This window comes from Malassezia vespertilionis, chromosome 3 (genome assembly GCF_029542925.1).
Source record: "Malassezia vespertilionis chromosome 3, complete sequence".
NCBI classification, from domain to species: Eukaryota; Fungi; Basidiomycota; class Malasseziomycetes; order Malasseziales; family Malasseziaceae; genus Malassezia; species Malassezia vespertilionis.
The window spans coordinates 292,227-308,977 of NC_079249.1; the positions used below are offsets into that span (position 1 = coordinate 292,227).

The window sequence follows — 16,751 nt, forward strand, 5'->3', positions numbered from 1 at the left end:
CGGTAGATTGCACAATCTACACCTGCAGGGCCCAAAATCAGCAAACGCTGCAGTCGCGTTCGGAAGTCGCGCGCGTGCAGCTGCGTGGCGCCGTTTTATAGTCGAAGCCCCGCTGCTTCGGTGCGCTAATCGGGCCAATGGGGTGCGGCATGTCCCTTGCAGGAACTGCACGGGTGCGTCAGATCACGTGCCATATTGTCACTCCGCTGCAGCGCCGCAACGCTCCGCACGATGGGCAAGAAGAAGCGTGCCACGCAGCTGGATGCGTGGTGCTGGTACTGCGAGTAGGTTGCGATCTAGTGCTTACGACAGCCGCGAATTTGAGGATGAAAAGGGTGGGTTGCATGCCGGCTAACGATAGTATTGATCCAGCACCAGAAAGCGAAGCATTTCAAGTGCCCGCTGTGCCCACGCAGGCTGAACACGGCGGGTGGGTTGTCGGTGCACCTAGGACAAGTCCATAAAGCCGAGCCAGGATTGTGCGTGTGCGCGGTATCTGACCCCAGACTCGATAATACCCTTCCGGGTCGTGGCTCGTTCGAGATTGAAATATATGGCATGGTCGGTGTGCCGGAGCCAGACTTGCGCGACTGGCTTTTGCGTCGGAGTGGGACACGAGTAGGAGGTGCGCAGGCTCATGGCGCTGCGTCAAATGCGCGCAAACTACCGCGCATCGACAAAGGGCCCGTGCCACAGGAGAAACTAAGGATCCAGCTAGAGGCACACAAGGCACTCATGAGCGGCGCGCCAAATACAGCAGCACCTGTATCCTATGCGCCCGTGTCGTATTCGCCAGCACAGGAGCAGGCACACGCAACACCGCCTCGCACGGACGCGAACACAGCGCCGGGCAAGCACGCCAAAGTGCGCATGGCATATACGGACGCTGTACTCAGTCCAGACGAAAAAATGGCGCGGCTGCCGCGCTATAGTGTGCGTGCGTAAACTATGCTAGTTCTCTATGTACAAGTATTCTACACCATCGGCTGCATGGCAAGCGACCTGCGCCCCATCGGCCGAAAACACGTGACACGCCCCACAAATCAACGCGTCCACCCCGGCGGTTGGGCGCGTACTTTTCGTACTTGGCGGACCATGTCGAGTCGACCGATATCGAGCCGCAAACGGAACTATAATCAGACGCCTGCACTTGCCGTTGAACAGGAAGCGGATGATGAGGGGCCGTTTGCTGATGCGCGTCAAGTCGAGCAGGACTGGGACGCGCGCGACGCCTCGACGATAGGGCGTCCCAGCGGCGAGTATGCAGACGCTCCGGATGAGGCAGGTAGTGTGCACAATGCACCTACCGTGTTTGACGATGCTCGTGCGGCACCAAGCACGTATGAACCAAGTACTTACGAGGAGCCGAGCATGTACGAAGAATACGACGACGCGCCTGGCATGTCGTACACAAACTCGACGTCGTTTAGCGAAGATTACCCCACCTATGGCGAACAAACAGCATATGATCGCGGCAGTCAGGACACACTGCCGCAGCGCCGCAGCGCATTCATTGAAAAACCGTACACAGAGGGGCGCGATGCGGAAAAGTATGTGGACTCCAAAGAGTACGGGTACCATTTCGACCCTAGATACCCCGAGGCAGAGGATGAGCAGCATCCTGGCGGGTTTCCCGCCTTTTTTCATCACTCCGTGGGCGATTACGGCGAGTTTAACATTTTTTCGCGCCTGTACCTCGAGATTCGGCAGCTTTGCATGTTTGGTGTCACCTCGATTGCGCTCCTTTTTGTGGGCAACTTGGCCTACTTCCGCTACTTTAACCCGTTCAAGCACTCACCGCCCAAGGCACGTACGGACTCTGAATTTGAGCGCCGCATCACGGGCGAGCGTTTGAGCGAGCGCGTGGAATACTATGCGCAGTACTGGGGCTACGTCTGCGAAGAGTATGAGATTGAGACTGCGGGCGGATGGCTCCTCAAGGCGCACCGTATTTCCGATCCGCGCCGTCCTGGGGGCCGCGGCTACCCAGTCGTACTCCAGCACGGTATCTTGTGTTCCTCGTTGTTTTTCTTTACCAATGAGGAGCGCAGTCTTGGCTTTTGGCTCGTGGACCAAGGATTCGATGTGTGGAGCACCAATATTCGCTCGAATATGGGCGCTGGACATGTGCGGTTCAAGCGCTGGGATCCGCGCTTCTGGGCGTGGGGAATGATGGAGCTTGCCGATGATTTGGTCGATGTCGTGCAGTATGTTTTGGGCGTCACCGGCTCCTCGCAGCTTGCCTATGTCGGACATTCGCAGGGCACTGCATCCATGTTTTTGGCGCTCAGCCACGGCAAGTACCCCGAGCTCGGAAACAAGTTGAGCTCATTCACCGCGCTCGGCCCCGCCGTCTTTCCCGGGCCCTCGCTGAATCGTTTCCCTTTCCGTGTGATGCAACTGTTCAAGTCGCGCTGGTCCTGGTCGCTTGCGTTTGGTGTGCGTGACTTTATCCCGGCTATTACCCTAGCGCGTAGTTTGGTGCCTGCGTGGCTCTTTGGGCACATGGCCTATGTCATCTTTGGCTACCTGTTCGACTTCCACGACCACAATTGGGTCGACCGCTTGAAGCCCAAGATGTTCCGCGCGACGGGTATTCCGACAAGTTCGGAGCTCTTGTACTACTATATGCAATCGTTCGTGCTGCGTGGATGTGTATTTAATCCTACTGTGCGCACGCCTTGGTTTCCCCGTTCTTTCCCGCCCCTCACTGTGGCGTACGGATCGACGGACAACCTCGTGCTTGGCAAGCCGTTAATTGATCGTTTGCTCAAGCACGAGTCGAATGTCGAGATTGTGCATATTATCGAACTCCAAGGGTACGAGCACATGGACATGGTTATGGGCGTGGATGCGTACAAGACTGTGTTTCCCAAAATCAAGGATACCATCCTTAGGACGATGGATCTGGAAGATGTGCCCGCGAGCAATACCATGTAGTTGAATCGATGTTTGTACAACGGTTGGGGCCTATAGGGAAGGATGCAGCTAAGGCTGTGGTCATGCGCCCACTCTCTTTCTCGGAGACTTGCTGCAACAGACACTTGCAGCATGGATCATGCCGAGCTGTCCATCCTTGAACACGTTATTTGTACATGCATCCACCCGACACGTCTCTACCACCTTTATTCGATTTCTTTATACAATCACCTGCGATACGCAGGGTATCGTTGCTCACTATTTCGATACAAGAGCGGGCCTTTTAACGCTCCATCGTTCAAGGCATAGCACTGTAATACAATATGCCGCACAAATACAAGTAGACAGCGAAGCGGACAAAACTGTTTACATCAGCGTGTGGTAATGTACAGGGGCGCTACCATTGCATTTTGCCCCGGGACAGCCCTCCAAAGACCAAATCAGTCGGCACCTGCGCAACGTTTGGTGCAGGTTCCGTAAAATCCAATGTGCCCACCGATGGATAAAGAGGGATTTCGCCGTTTTGTGCAGGAAAGAACTGCTCCATTTGTACATCGCCGCCCCCAACATTGCTGTTGGGATACATGGGGTCGCCCTTGCCGCGGCGCGCACCTCTGCCTCTGCCCGCGCCGACCGACGCCGAGAAAGGCATGTTGCGCCCGCCGCTGCGCCCCTGAAAAACGCCTTGACCGCGCGGCGGACCAGCAAAGCGGCCATCCGCCGAGCCATTCACGAACTCGGGCGACTCGCGCTGGAGACGGCTCTGGATGCGCTTCCCATACGGCGTGTTGCGAATAGCCGGGAGAATGGGACGGATGCACTCGACCAGTTGTGTGCGCTGTGTCGGCTCTGCATAGTCCAGGCTGGTCTGCACCACGTAGTTGGCGAACGAGTCGCGCAAGAGAGACTCGAGGCGCGTCTCGTCGATCAGCTCGTGGACCAGCAGCTTCCTGATGCTTGGCTGCGACACGCGAATGCATTTTTCAATCACGTTCGAGCTAAACTTTTGCATGGAGAGCATGCAGACATTGCCGAGGAACTGGTGGACCATCGCTTCGTTGAAGTCGGCATTGTTGAGGTCCAGCACGTACTGCACGACATAGTTGCCGAAGGGATCCTGTACGAGCTGCAGCGTATTGGCTGTAATCTCCTTGGCCAACTGGAACCGTTGCTGGTCGGACGCGTGGTCAATACAGCGCTGCAAAACGCAGCAGCCGTGGCGGTGCGTCGCGACGTCGACACACTTGGCAGCCACTGCATCGTAGATAAACTGGTTCTGCTCGGCATACAAGCGGTTAAGACACTTTTGGATGACATGGTTGCCGTTCAAGTCTTTGATCAGACTGACAACGTTGCGCGAAAGTGCATCGATGACAGTCTTGGTCTGCGAGGGAGTGGAAATAAAGTCGATCGTCTTCTGCACCGCACGCGTGCCGTGCATGTTGAGCGAGATTGTGACGAGATCAGCGGCAATCGCGTCGACAATTTGGTCGCGCTGTGCATCGGAGCAGTACTCGAGCAGCTTTTGGCACAAGTAATTTCCGAATGGATCGGTCATCAGTTCGGCAAAGTAAGGGAAAGTCTCAGTAAAGATCATGTCGCACTGCTCAGGCACGTTTTCTTCCAGTTTCTTTTGCAGGAAGCGGCATCCATACTGGTCCTTGCACAGCTGCGACATTTCGCCGGCCAAGTCCTCCAGGCGCGTCGTGCTGGGATCCAGATCGGAGCGCCGCACGTTGCGGAACTGTTCTGCATCCGCAGACACGGCCTCGCCAGAGAAGGCGCGGCCGTTTTGCTTGCGGCGCGATTCGTCCTTGCCCCGGAAGCGCGGAAAGCGCTGGTTTGGCGGCTCGGCAGGAAACCGATTCTCGTCCACGGGGACTCCGTTGCGAATGGGTACAAAGGACGCACTGTGCGCCGACGCTGGCCTCGTGCCTGGAGCGAGATGCATGCCGGGCTTGGGCGTTGGCGCGACGCCGAGTCCATTGTACGCGCCGGGCTGCAGCTCCTTCTCGGCAAAGAGCTCAGCCGAAAAGGGGGCCGCTGGGCGGACGGCACGCGCGTCGGAATGAATGCCAGGCGCTGCGCTACTCATTGGGCGCATAGCACCGGGAGCAAGCGAGTGCTGCGAGTCGTGGACGCTGAGCGAGTGCGTGGAATGGGACAAGTCTGCAACGGCAATATCGTCTACGCGGCGCTGAAAATCGGTCGGCGTTGCATGCAGCCAAGGAGAAAGCGTCGAGACATTTGACCCTGGCTGTGCACGGCCGGAGCGCGACGACATTTGCGACAATGGCGCGAGGTCGAGCGCGGAGGAAAACGTGGAAAGCGCATTGTTAAAGCCTTGCTGCCGAAAAAGCATGGGAAATTTGTCGTCGTCGCCCGACAAGTTGTACTTGCGCACAAAGGTCGAGTCGTCCGCACTCTCCAGCTCGTCGTCAAACAAGAAGCCTTCGTTGAACAGCGCCGCTTCGCCAGGAGCCAGCGATCGATGTGCGCCATTTTGGACTTGGGACGCGTCCGCTCTCGCATCCGCGACGAGCGTTTTCGGCAGCATAGATGCAGCGCCTTGCGGCAAGGCCGACGGTGCGGCACGGTGCTCGGCGTTTGCGCCTGCAGGCGCCGCTGTGGCGCTCGGTGATGGGCCTAGCACCATGGAATAAGAGTTGAAAGGATGGCAGAGAGAAACGATGGACTGAGGTAGTCAAATATGTACAGAGTCGCAACCGTCAATCTCGCGCGCAGCGTTCCGTGAAGAGCAAAATTAGTGCGAGCGTCACTGGCCAAAGAACAGACGCCAGTGTCCCTCGGAAGAAAAGTCCACATGCGAAATGCACGTGGGTTTTTCAAGCGCACTTGCCAAGCTCCATGGAGGATGCTTGGTCAGCACAGCGCAGCGGCACGCGAGGAAAAAGGTATGTGCGCGGCTACTAGACGCTATGGGGCGGCGCGCGGCGCTGCCTTGGGCTTCGCCTTGGCTTTGCCTTTGGGCTTTGCCTGCTTCACCATACGGTCCTTGGACAAGTCTGCGTCGGAGTCCTCGTCCGACGCCCATTCGGCAGTCTCGGCCGTTTCTTCCTCGACCTGTAGGTAAGTGTGGTGGGTAGCTACGTACCCCATATGCATCCTCGTTGTCGGGTACACCATCCGCGTGTAGCTGCTTCACCTTGGTCTTCTGTGCGGCAGGAAGACCACCGGTAGCGCGCTGGAATACGACCGGGTGGCTCTTGGCGTTGTATGCGCGCGTCAATGCTGCCTTGACGGGCGCCGGGAGCTTTTTCAGCTTTTCTTCGCGCCGCGCATCGTCAAGCTCGAGCTCGACGAGCGTTTCGCGGTCCTCAGGAATAAGGTAGTACGCATCCATATTGTCGATCACGTCCTGGATTCCTTCTTGCCCGTGTTGTAGCAGGGGGTCCACAACCAAAGGCAAGAGGCCAGATACGTAGCTCTCGCGCACATCGTCTGCCGATCCCGTGCAGCGGAGCCGTAGCCGGGTTTGTAAATCGACGAGCTGGCGGCGCAGTCGCGTGCGCTTCGAATTCTGCCCGAGGAACGCGGGAAAAGAGGGAAAGCTGGTGTTTGCCCCGTATATATACGAGCACGGCCGCACACTCGAAGCAATGCCGTGATGCGGCATGAGCGACCAGTGCTGTTGCGGCCCATGTATCATGGTATCGATCAAGTCGCCGTCGGAGATCGAGGCGCTTGCCTTGACGAGCAGCTGCAAGTGTTTCCAGTCTTTGTGCTGCGGATTGGCCTCCTTTTGCGCAAAGACGGGATTGGTCTTGATATAGTTTTCCTCTACCATGAGGGGAACAATGGAATGGTCCTGGAAATAGTAATCCATCTTATCGTTAAGTGATTGCCGGTTCAGTGGGCCGAAACGCTGTGCGCTGCTAAGTTCCGCATAGAGCGAAAAAGGTGTTTGGAGCGTTGGTTTCTGGTTGGCCGCGCCGAACTGCTTGCTCTCGTCAAATGACATGCTATTTTGCGAGAGTTTCCAGCTGGAGAGCATGTTAATGACAAGACGCAGGTCGCTCTGCGCCGCAATAATGAGCTGGTCCATCACTTCTCCCGGGATCTGCAGCTTTTCGCGAAAGGCGATGGACAGCATCCGCGAGCGGATCTGCTGCACGGTTGGCTTCACAAATGTCATGTTGAACGCGGTGGTGTAAAGCGGCTGCATTTTGGGGTTGCGCCGGTCGTTGCAGATGCAGATGATGGGCACTTGCGTCTTGCGGATAAGCGCATTGATCGCGCCAACACCGCCACGATCGCCGCCGGACATGCCGTCGACCTCGTCCATAATGATGACGGTGTGGTCTGTGATATGAACTCCGTTGGAGGTGTCGTTGCTGCCTTGCATCCAGCCTTGAATAGAGCGGTTGTTGATTGTATCGCTAAGCGCACTCTCCAGCAGCTTCTTGCTCCGCGTATCGCTGGCATTAAGCTCGAGGGGCTGGTACCCCTCCATGGCACACACTAAATGCACCGCAGTCGTCTTGCCGATCCCCGGCGAGCCGGAAATGAGCATCGCTTTGAACGTGTTCGTCGCGTTCGGGCCTGGTTTTTTAAACTGCGCCTTGCGCGATTTCGGCCACTCGTGCAGCCATGCCTGGAGCTTCTCGACGTTGCTCTTGTTTCCCACCAGCTCCTTGAGCTGCTGCGGTGCATACTTGTCCGTCCAGAGCTGGCCCGTGCTGTCTTTTTCGGGGCCCATTGCTTTCGCCGCTGCCACGATTTTCTGCTCGTCGTCCTTGAGCTTCGCTGCGACTTTGGGATCCAGCGCATGCGTCCCACGCTCGCCAATCAGTGCTAAAAAGCCGTCTTCGTCCAGTGTGCGCAGCTTGTTTTTCCGGATCACGTCCAGCTTCTTCACGCCTGCATTCTCGCCCAATACCACGTACGATGTCTTGGAAGACGGTGCGGTGGTGACCTTGCTGTGTGTTAGTCAGAGAAAATACGCACGCGCCATAGCGTTTCGCAAGGTCCGTGGCATCCTCGCGCGAGATGCTGCTGAGCTCACCGGTAAACACGAGAGTGAGCCCAGCGAGGCAGTTTGGCTTGCCCTCGGGGATTGGTTTCGAGCCGTGCGCGACCGGACCAGCCGCACGACGTGCAGCCGCTGCACGCCATGCCGGCTCCGTCTTTGGCTTCTTATTCGCGTCCGCGTCCAAAGGCGCCTCGCGCTTCACGCCCGACTTTTCCGCGCCCATCACGAGGCGAGGAAAGCGGTGCGGCCCTCCACGCATGTAAACGTACACACTTGCATTGTCACTTCCTCCAGCATGGATCTCGAGCCGCGGTCTGCGTTGGTCGTCGCTGTGACGCCCACGGAGCCGTCGTGCTTTGCAGGCGAGCTCTTTGAATGCGAGATCAGGTTTACCAACACCAATAAACCGCAGAGCGCGGCGCGCCATGCACCCCCGGCGATGCGACGGTCCGTCTCGCAAGCCGCTAGCAGCCCGGCGCACGAACCAAAAGGCACGCGACTGGGGCTCGTGGGCATGGAGAGTACCAGCAAGCACGGCGCGGCTGCGCTTGGACGCGGCCAGCCTCCGCGGCGTGGGCACCAGCACAAATTCTCGTCGCGGTCCGAAGCGTGGGCGAAACCGAACGAAACGCCGCAGCGGTCAGACCTGGCCGTGCACGGCACACATCCTCACGCGCGCCAAAAGTCGATCGTTGAGCACCAAGTCGAGGATCTCAGTCGTTCGTTCGGGCTCATGCATGCGGCCGAGCGGCCGCCGAGCCCTCTTGAGACTGCGTCGCCGCGGGTGGATACGTTTGCCATCGGCCAAGCCGCCGGCGTCGACGCGACGCTGCGCGAGTCGCTCACTACGTGGACTCGCGAGCAGAACACGACGCAAACGTCGCCGCTGTTTCCCGACGCTGGCGTCATTCCGCACGGATACGAAAAACTAATTTGGGCGTTTGCCCAGTTTGGCGGCACCATGGAGTTGGACCACCATCTCGTGCGCAGCGCCGACTTTGAAGCGCTGCGCCTGCGACTCGCACGCGGCGAGGTCGGTGCGAATACCCCCCAAGATCCAGGCACGCCAAGTTCCGCGGACCGCACTCCGCGCGTCGTCGGCGGCGGCGAACTGGACTTTGATACCGAGATCGAAGCCGGCTCGATTGAGATCGAGACGGGTGCGTCGGCCTCAGACATGCGTGCGTCGCACACTCCCTCTGTTGCAGCACTCGCCGCCCTGCTCTTCCGCTACACTGCGCCCTCAGGCACGAGTCGTGCGCTGCATACCCCTCGGCACATGCGTACGGGCTCGACCCTCTCTGATATCCGCAACCGCACACTGCTGAGCAAGACACTACCGACCTACTCGACTCCGCCGACGATCCTCGGCACAGACTTGCTGCTTGCGCCGGGCGAGTCGAAGACGTTCACGTTCCGGATGCGCCTCCCGCCGGATCTTCCGCCGTCGTTCCATGGCCACGCTGTGCATTTCGATTACTATGTCACGGTAGGGACCAACAGGATCGACACCAACGCAGCCCGCAGCCCTGCTCGGCAGCAGTCGCGCCTCCTGCACATTCCCATTCGTGTTTATAACCACGTCACGCCGAGCGGCGCCGATACGTGCTTCGATTTGCTGAATCCAATCGTGTCGGCAGTTCCCCACGCGACCGTTGCATCGAACAAGGCGGATGCCGGGGGCGATCGCGACGAGATAGTCACGCTGCTTGAGATGCTGCGTGCCGGCGACGCGGCGTCTGCAACAACTCTCCGCGGCGACGTGGCGACGTTTAGCTGCATGGACGCGGCAAACGAATTGACGCGCACCGCGGGCAAAGTCTCGTACGATATTGCCAAGGACGGGCACATCGCGGCTGTGCTTATGTTGGGCCGCGCGCGCTACCGACTTGGTGACAGCGTGCAAGCGCTCTTGCGCATGAATCTCCCAGATACCCATGTACGGATTGTTAGACTCACGGCGGCGCTAGAGTCCTGCGAGGAAGTAGACCCCTCGCTGGCGACGCTTCCATCTGCGCGAGTGCAGCGGCACACAAGGCAGGTGTACGCAACGCACCACGAATCTACATTGGATACGCGGCAGACGAGCTTTGTCTTGATGATTCCGAGCGGCGCAACACCGGCATTCAGCACGAGCGGCATTCAGCACAGGTGGTCGTTGCGCGTCTCGCTCTTGACTGCGACTTGTACACGGCTAGAAGACGGCACGCGTGTGGGTGTGCCGATGCCGCCGCATCTTGTGGGTGCGCAGGATGCATATGCTGCGTTCCACACGTCGTACCATGGCGTGACAACATTAAGTGGCGTGCAGACAGAAGGAGGCGTCGAGACAGAGGCACGGCTTGATATCGTAGAGTGCTCCGTGCCCGTCTCCGTGCTTCCAAACAGCGCCAAGACCAAAACGGTACCTATCGAACTGTATGCATAGACCACATAGGCATTCTCCACCGGCTTCGCGCTCCATACGCGCGCCTGTCCAACGCCAGTGCGGGGTTGACTAAACCTATTCCGGGGAGTGAATCCGTTCGCGGCTCCGCGGGAACCCCACTTTCCCCACCATGCCTTACCACGCCAAACGTTTTGATCTTGACTGCGTTATTCGCACGCTGGACAAGGTACCCTTTTCACCTCCGTTCCTTGTCATCCTTCCTGTCGTTGCCCTTTTCCTGGGCAACCGCGGCCAGTCGCTCAATACTGTATTGCAGCGTGCCGCCAATCTTTCGACATGGCAGGATCTTCTCTGCGTGCGCTTCAGGTGCATTAGCTACATGATGCTTTTCATCCTGATCAAGACTGTCAGCCGCTTCTTTTCTCTTCGCGCTGAGAACAACTATGTCCCGCAGCGTGACCCGCCGAACTGGAGCCAGGATGTCGTTGCGATTACCGGAGGTGCTACTGGTATTGGCAAAGACATTGTCGAGACGCTCTCGAAGAAGTGCAAGGCCCGCATTGCCGTGCTCGACATTGCCGAGCCGACCTACGCGCAAGCCGCGCCGGGCTCTCCGCCAATCCTTTGGATCCAGACCGATGTGACCAGCGCCGATGCAATTGCTGCCGCCCACCAAAAGATCAAGGAAGTGTTTGGCACTTCGCCCTCGATCGTGATCGGCTGTGCCGGCATCGCGACCGGCGGCCCGATGCTTACTACGAGCTCTGCCCTGGTCAAGAAGACGTTCGAGATCAACTCGCTTCAGCACATTCTCCTGGCCAAAGAGTTTGTGCCGTTCATGGCCAAGAACAACCACGGTCACTACGTCACTGTCGCTAGCTCTGCTTCGCACTACACTCCTCCTATGATGTCTGCCTACTGCATGTCCAAGGCTGCTGCGCTCGCCTTCCACGAGGAGCTCCGTGTCGAGCTTCGTGTTGCGTACAACGCTCCTCGTGTCCGTACTTCGGTCGTCACTCCGACCAAGGTGCGTACGCTGCTTGGCCACGCCTTGAAGGACACGGACAACAGCTTCGTTGCCCCTACTCTGGAGCCTCTCGAGGTCGCTACGGCGATTACCGATGCTATTGAAGAAGGCCGCTCGCACACGATTTCGCAGCCGATGATGACCAAGATGCTGCCGTTCGCGCGCGCATTTCCGGAATGGTACCGCACTATCCTTGCTGCCGTCGGCAAGACGGACGGTGCCGTCACCGCCGAGTCGATCCGCAGTGGTCTCCAGGCTGGCTACGGCAAGAACTGGTCGAAGGAAGACTTTGACAACATCCTTGGCGAAATGGTCGCCCAATATGGCAAAACAGATTAGCTGTGTAGCGTTACAATGACTAAAACGGCTTTCACGCAACCGGTATAAGATGGGGCTTGCGCGGGGAAGCTCCACATTACCTTTCCACCATGCCCTACCACGCCAAACGTTTTGATCTTGACAGCATTATTCGCACGCTGGACAAGGTACCCTTTTCACCTCCGTTCCTTGTCATCCTTCCTGTCGTTGCCCTTTTCCTGGGCAACCGCGGCCAGTCGCTCAATACTGTATTGCAGCGTGCCGCCAATCTTTCGACATGGCAGGATCTTCTCTGCGTGCGCTTCAGGTGCATTAGCTACATGATGCTTTTCATCCTGATCAAGACTGTCAGCCGCTTCTTTTCTCTTCGCGCTGAGAACAACTATGTCCCGCAGCGTGACCCGCCGAACTGGAGCCAGGATGTCGTTGCGATTACCGGAGGTGCTACTGGTATTGGCAAAGACATTGTCGAGACGCTCTCGAAGAAGTGCAAGGCCCGCATTGCCGTGCTCGACATTGCCGAGCCGACCTACGCGCAAGCCGCGCCGGGCTCTCCGCCAATCCTTTGGATCCAGACCGATGTGACCAGCGCCGATGCAATTGCTGCCGCCCACCAAAAGATCAAGGAAGTGTTTGGCACTTCGCCCTCGATCGTGATCGGCTGTGCCGGCATCGCGATTGGCGGACCGCTGCTCACGACTAGCAGCGGTATCGTGGATAAGACATTCAAGATCAACTCGCTCCAGCACATTCTCCTGGCCAAGGAGTTTGTGCCGTTCATGGCCAAGAACAACCACGGTCATTACGTCACTGTCGCCAGCTCTGCTTCGTACTACACCCCGCCCCTGCTCTCTGCCTACTGCATGTCCAAGGCTGCTGCGCTCGCCTTCCACGAGGAGCTCCGCGTCGAGCTTCGTGTTGCGTACAACGCTCCTCGTGTCCGTACTTCGGTCGTCACTCCGACCAAGGTGCGTACGCTGCTTGGCCACGCCTTGAAGGACACGGACAACAGTTTCATTGCCCCTACTCTGGAGCCTCTCGAGGTCGCTACGGCGATTACCGATGCTATTGAAGAGGGCCGCTCGCACTCGATTTCGCAGCCGATGATGACCAAGATGCTACCGTTCGTACGTGCAATGCCCGAGTGGTATCGCACCTTTATCGCTGCACTTGGCAAGACGGACGGTGCCGTCACCGCCGAGTCGATCCGCAGTGGTCTCCAGGCTGGCTACGGCAAGAACTGGTCGAAGGAAGACTTTGACAGCATTCTTGGCGAAATGGCCGCCCAGTACGACAAGTCGGCGTAAATAGAATATGAAGCAGCTAATTTCCAACTACAGTGGACACACCTGTGTTCCAGATCAGCGCCGTGTGCAGATTATAGCTCGTCGTGGTACATTGGCGCATCGTCCATCTCTTCGACTACCTCGGCGGAAGCGCTGCTTGGGGAAAACATGGCATCGTCTTGGGGAAAGACGGTCGACGTACTTGACGTGGAGGACGTGGAAGGAGGCGCTGAAGCTGCGTTCGGTGAAGGCACATTGTCCAGCCTTGGCGATGTGGTGAGCGCCGTCAAATCTGGCGAGGCTGTAGAAAACGAGATGGAAGTGGTATCCGAGGTGGATTCGCCGGTGGATGTTGACAGCTCTTGTGTCGTATGCATCGATGGCAGCGTCGGGGTAGGGCCCAGTGGCGATGTGGTATCTACCGACGAGATCCTTGTCGAGGGAGCGAGCGAGGATGGATCCTGCGACGCAGAGAGATTTTCAGCCACATTTGTGGGCACGGAGAAGGCCGTTTCGGCAAGAGACTCTGTGTGCATAGAATGGACTGCGGGCATACTTGTGCCCATGCTCGTGTGCACGGATGCGTGCGGTGCCGATATGGATCGAGTTTCCGTCTCTGATACGGGGACAACGCTAACAGAAGCAACCTCGCTGGTAAAGGATGCAAAAGACGGCGTCGGGGGGATAAGAAAATCGGGCGCTGGCAAACGCGAGCTCGCATCGTGCACGCTTTCCACCTCATCTACCATGTCAACGGTAGCCAGTCCTGGCAAATCCGGAGCGTCCGCTGATGCAGACACAGCACCTGACCGAGCTTTGGTCGACAAAATCGGCAAGGCATGCAGGTCGCTCTGCGTCTCACCCACCATCTTTGTGCTGGTCGTCGCTTCCGTGCCTGCACCTGTGTCGCTGTTAGCTCGGCCAGTAGGCGCCGCAGCATGCTTGGTTGTGCTGTGCGTTTGGCGCTTGGTGTGCACACTTGCCTGCCTTGAATGCGCGTTCGATGCCCTACTCATCACGCGGCGTTTCCTCCGCACTGGACTCGCCTCCTCCCATAACGAAGCAGCGGGAGTGGTCATCTCTGTGTACGATCTTGTCGCTGCAGCGACATAATCCTCCTCGTCTGCGCGCGGCGCGACTCGTTTCGTCGTTGCGTGCATGTACGACGATGCGGACAAGGTCGCCGTGGCAAGCCCCTCTTTCGCAAACGGCATGCGCACAAGCGATCCAAGACCTGTGACCTTCCACGCAGTGCCAAGCACCCATATACCACGCCCCACAATCCGCACGTACAAAATGTACGAAACGCAGCCGACAAAAAACATGAGCGCCGCGGCGAGCGTCAACAAATCGAACAGCTCTGCGCGTTCCATCTGTCTGATAATCAACACCGAGTTCTGTAGCAGCTCACCGAAAGACCCGTACGCAGCATTCACTTGTACAATCGTCTCGCTCGATTCTTCCAGAAGCTGGGCGCTGTATCCCGATTTTTCCAGCTCGGTCGACATGAGCGCGACGGTGCGCTGCAGCGCACTCGTCACGTCTTCAGATGCCGCAGCGGCTCGGTCGTCTGCTGAGCCTGGTTTGACAGCGCCGACGCGGTTGCGCGCACTAGCAGATCCGAGTCGCAACGCTTCACGCGCCGCCGATTCTTGCTTGGCTAGCACGGCGCGGTGTGCAGTGAGCAGTGCACGCCGCGCAGCAACGCGCAGCGCATCATGTGTATCACGATCCGCCTTGGCTGCAATCGCAATGGCGTGCCGCGCTGCAGGCGTGTCGCCCTCTTCCGCCTCATCCGCAACGCTCTGTGCAAGCGCCGCGATTTTGCCGAGCGTAGCGTGAAGACCGGACTCAGCCGCAGCAAAATCAGACAGGGTCAAGCACTGCCCTAGTTCAGGTAGCTGTACCTCACGTACATCGCGCACGCGGCGCGCCGCGCTCTCCCGCAGCGCCTGCACGGCGCGGGGCAACAGTTCGTCCACCATGGCAAAAAAATGGACGTGCACGCACGGCGAGCGGCACGTGGAGTTTGCTGACTCATGCTGACGGTGCCGGCGTGAAAGCGGGCGCTAAAGTGGGGGTGGGGTTCGGGCGCTGCGCTGTCTTCTCATACAGCACTATGTCCATCCCCAGGCGTTTTGATCTCGATCTTGTGGTGAACACGTTTCATGCACTGTTCGCACTCCCCTCCCTTGTTATCCTTCCGGCGGCGGCGCTCTTCCTTGCGAACCGCGGTCAGCCGTTCGATGCGATGCTTCAGCAGGCGTCGAAGGTCTGCACCTGGCACGAGCTTGTGTGCGTGAAGCACAAGTGGATTAGCTGGGTGATGATCTTTATCGTGATCAAAGCAATTGGCCGCTACCTGGGCCGCCGTGCCGAGAACAACGGCGTGATGGAGCGTGACCCGCCGAACTGGAGCAAGGAGGTGATTGCCATCACCGGTGGTGCTACTGGCATTGGCCAATCGACCGTTGAGCTGCTCTCGAAGAAGTACAAGGCCCGCATCGCCGTCCTCGATGTCGCCGACCCGCAGTATGAGAAGGCTGCGCCGGATGCACCTCCCATCCTCTGGATTCACACCGACGTGACCAAGCCGGAGGCGATTGCTGCCGCCCACGAGAAGATCAAGGAAGTGTTTGGCACCTCCCCCTCGGTCGTGATCGGCTGTGCTGGTATTGCTGTTGGTGGTCCGATTCTTACGACTTCGTCTGCCCTTGTCCAGAAGACGTTTGACATCAACGCACTCCAGCACGTCCGCCTTGCCAAGGAATTTGTGCCGTTCATGGCCAAGAACAACCACGGCCATTACATCACTGTCGCTAGCTCTGCTTCCTTCTACACCCCGCCCCTGCTCTCTGCCTACTGCATGTCGAAGGGAGCTGCGCTCGCCTTCCACGAGGAGCTTCGCGTCGAGCTTCGCGTTGCGTACAACGCCCCCCGCGTCCGTACTTCGGTCGTCACTCCGACAAAGGTGCGCACCCTCCTTGGCCACGCCATGAACGATGCTGAGAACTCGTTCGTGGACCCTACTCTGGAGCCGATCGAGGTCGCTTCCGCAATTGTCAACGCCATTGCCGAGGGCCGCTCGCACACGATCTCGCAACCCGTGATTACCAAGCTGCTGCCGTTTGTGCGTGCGATGCCCGAGTGGTTCCGCACGATTGTGGCCAAGCTTGGTGAGACGGACTCGTCGCTCACCACCGACTCGATCCGTGCCGCCATCAAGGCTGGCTACGGCAAGAACCTCGGTGCCGAGAACTATGAAAGCGTTCTCCAGGGCCTGGACCCCTCGTACACGTCCAAGACTGCTTAGTTCCGTAGTAAATAGTGGCCTAATTACAATGCCGCTGCGCATCGCGTCTCTACCCTCCAGCTCCTCTACTTGCTGGAGCGATGAGCACGGTCCAGATCACGTGGAGTCACTTGCCTAATTGCGCAGATTGGCCCAATTCGCCACTCCACAATGGAGCGATGGGCAGCGTTCCACACGGCACATTTCCAGGATGCGGCACGACGCCAGTGGTTTGCCGAGCAGCTCAGCGCGCAGCACTGCACGCGGGACGAGCTTGAAGATGCATACACGACGCCAGCGGCGGGTGAGGACGAACGCGCGTGGCAAACGCGCTACGGACTTGCCCACCTCACGCCAAGCGCTGCGCGGATATTTGACCATAGCCGCCGCTTCCGCGAGCGCCGTGCATCGATGCATGCGGGCGAGACTGACGAGCTTGGCTCGCTGCGCGCGCGTGCGCTGGACGCGATGCAGAAACGACGCACACAGCAGTGAGCTTAAACCTACCTGTACGTATACTACGGTCT

The 16,751-nt window shown here is 58.5% G+C and overlaps 10 protein-coding genes across 10 annotated transcripts; 7 read left to right on the forward strand and 3 right to left on the reverse strand.

Moving 5' to 3' along the window:
* Positions 1–231: 231 nt before the first annotated feature.
* MVES1_001620 (uncharacterized protein) lies at positions 232–945 on the forward strand (the record flags this gene model as incomplete). Its single annotated transcript, XM_056206461.1, has 4 exons — positions 232–284; positions 313–335; positions 362–479; positions 507–945. The coding sequence occupies 4 exons, from the start codon at positions 232–234 to the stop codon at positions 943–945; spliced, it is 633 nt and encodes a 210-aa protein (XP_056062436.1).
* A 150-nt stretch (positions 946–1,095) lies between these two features.
* Positions 1,096–2,940, forward strand: TGL1 (sterol esterase; the record flags this gene model as incomplete). Its single annotated transcript, XM_056206462.1, has 1 exon — positions 1,096–2,940. One exon carries the CDS (start codon positions 1,096–1,098, stop codon positions 2,938–2,940), a length of 1,845 nt encoding a protein of 614 aa, XP_056062437.1.
* Positions 2,941–3,316: 376 nt separating this feature from the next.
* On the reverse strand, positions 3,317–5,575 carry MVES1_001622 (uncharacterized protein; the record flags this gene model as incomplete). Its single annotated transcript, XM_056206463.1, has 1 exon — positions 3,317–5,575. One exon carries the CDS (start codon positions 5,573–5,575, stop codon positions 3,317–3,319), a length of 2,259 nt encoding a protein of 752 aa, XP_056062438.1.
* A 281-nt stretch (positions 5,576–5,856) lies between these two features.
* rfc1 (DNA replication factor C complex subunit Rfc1) lies at positions 5,857–8,135 on the reverse strand (the record flags this gene model as incomplete). The annotated part of the gene is made up of 3 exons (XM_056206464.1): positions 5,857–6,003; positions 6,035–7,859; positions 7,888–8,135. 3 exons carry the CDS (start codon positions 8,133–8,135, stop codon positions 5,857–5,859), a joined length of 2,220 nt encoding a protein of 739 aa, XP_056062439.1.
* A 72-nt stretch (positions 8,136–8,207) lies between these two features.
* On the forward strand, positions 8,208–10,340 carry RGP1 (Golgi membrane exchange factor (Ric1p-Rgp1p) subunit; the record flags this gene model as incomplete). Its single annotated transcript, XM_056206465.1, has 1 exon — positions 8,208–10,340. The coding sequence occupies one exon, from the start codon at positions 8,208–8,210 to the stop codon at positions 10,338–10,340; it is 2,133 nt and encodes a 710-aa protein (XP_056062440.1).
* A 130-nt stretch (positions 10,341–10,470) lies between these two features.
* MVES1_001625 (uncharacterized protein) lies at positions 10,471–11,667 on the forward strand (the record flags this gene model as incomplete). The annotated part of the gene is made up of 1 exon (XM_056206466.1): positions 10,471–11,667. The coding sequence occupies one exon, from the start codon at positions 10,471–10,473 to the stop codon at positions 11,665–11,667; it is 1,197 nt and encodes a 398-aa protein (XP_056062441.1).
* An 89-nt stretch (positions 11,668–11,756) lies between these two features.
* Positions 11,757–12,953, forward strand: MVES1_001626 (uncharacterized protein; the record flags this gene model as incomplete). The annotated part of the gene is made up of 1 exon (XM_056206467.1): positions 11,757–12,953. One exon carries the CDS (start codon positions 11,757–11,759, stop codon positions 12,951–12,953), a length of 1,197 nt encoding a protein of 398 aa, XP_056062442.1.
* A 71-nt stretch (positions 12,954–13,024) lies between these two features.
* SEC20 (Protein transport protein sec20) lies at positions 13,025–14,917 on the reverse strand (the record flags this gene model as incomplete). The annotated part of the gene is made up of 1 exon (XM_056206468.1): positions 13,025–14,917. The coding sequence occupies one exon, from the start codon at positions 14,915–14,917 to the stop codon at positions 13,025–13,027; it is 1,893 nt and encodes a 630-aa protein (XP_056062443.1).
* A 134-nt stretch (positions 14,918–15,051) lies between these two features.
* On the forward strand, positions 15,052–16,245 carry MVES1_001628 (uncharacterized protein; the record flags this gene model as incomplete). Its single annotated transcript, XM_056206469.1, has 1 exon — positions 15,052–16,245. The coding sequence occupies one exon, from the start codon at positions 15,052–15,054 to the stop codon at positions 16,243–16,245; it is 1,194 nt and encodes a 397-aa protein (XP_056062444.1).
* A 150-nt stretch (positions 16,246–16,395) lies between these two features.
* MVES1_001629 (uncharacterized protein) lies at positions 16,396–16,719 on the forward strand (the record flags this gene model as incomplete). The annotated part of the gene is made up of 1 exon (XM_056206470.1): positions 16,396–16,719. The coding sequence occupies one exon, from the start codon at positions 16,396–16,398 to the stop codon at positions 16,717–16,719; it is 324 nt and encodes a 107-aa protein (XP_056062445.1).
* Positions 16,720–16,751: the final 32 nt, after the last annotated feature.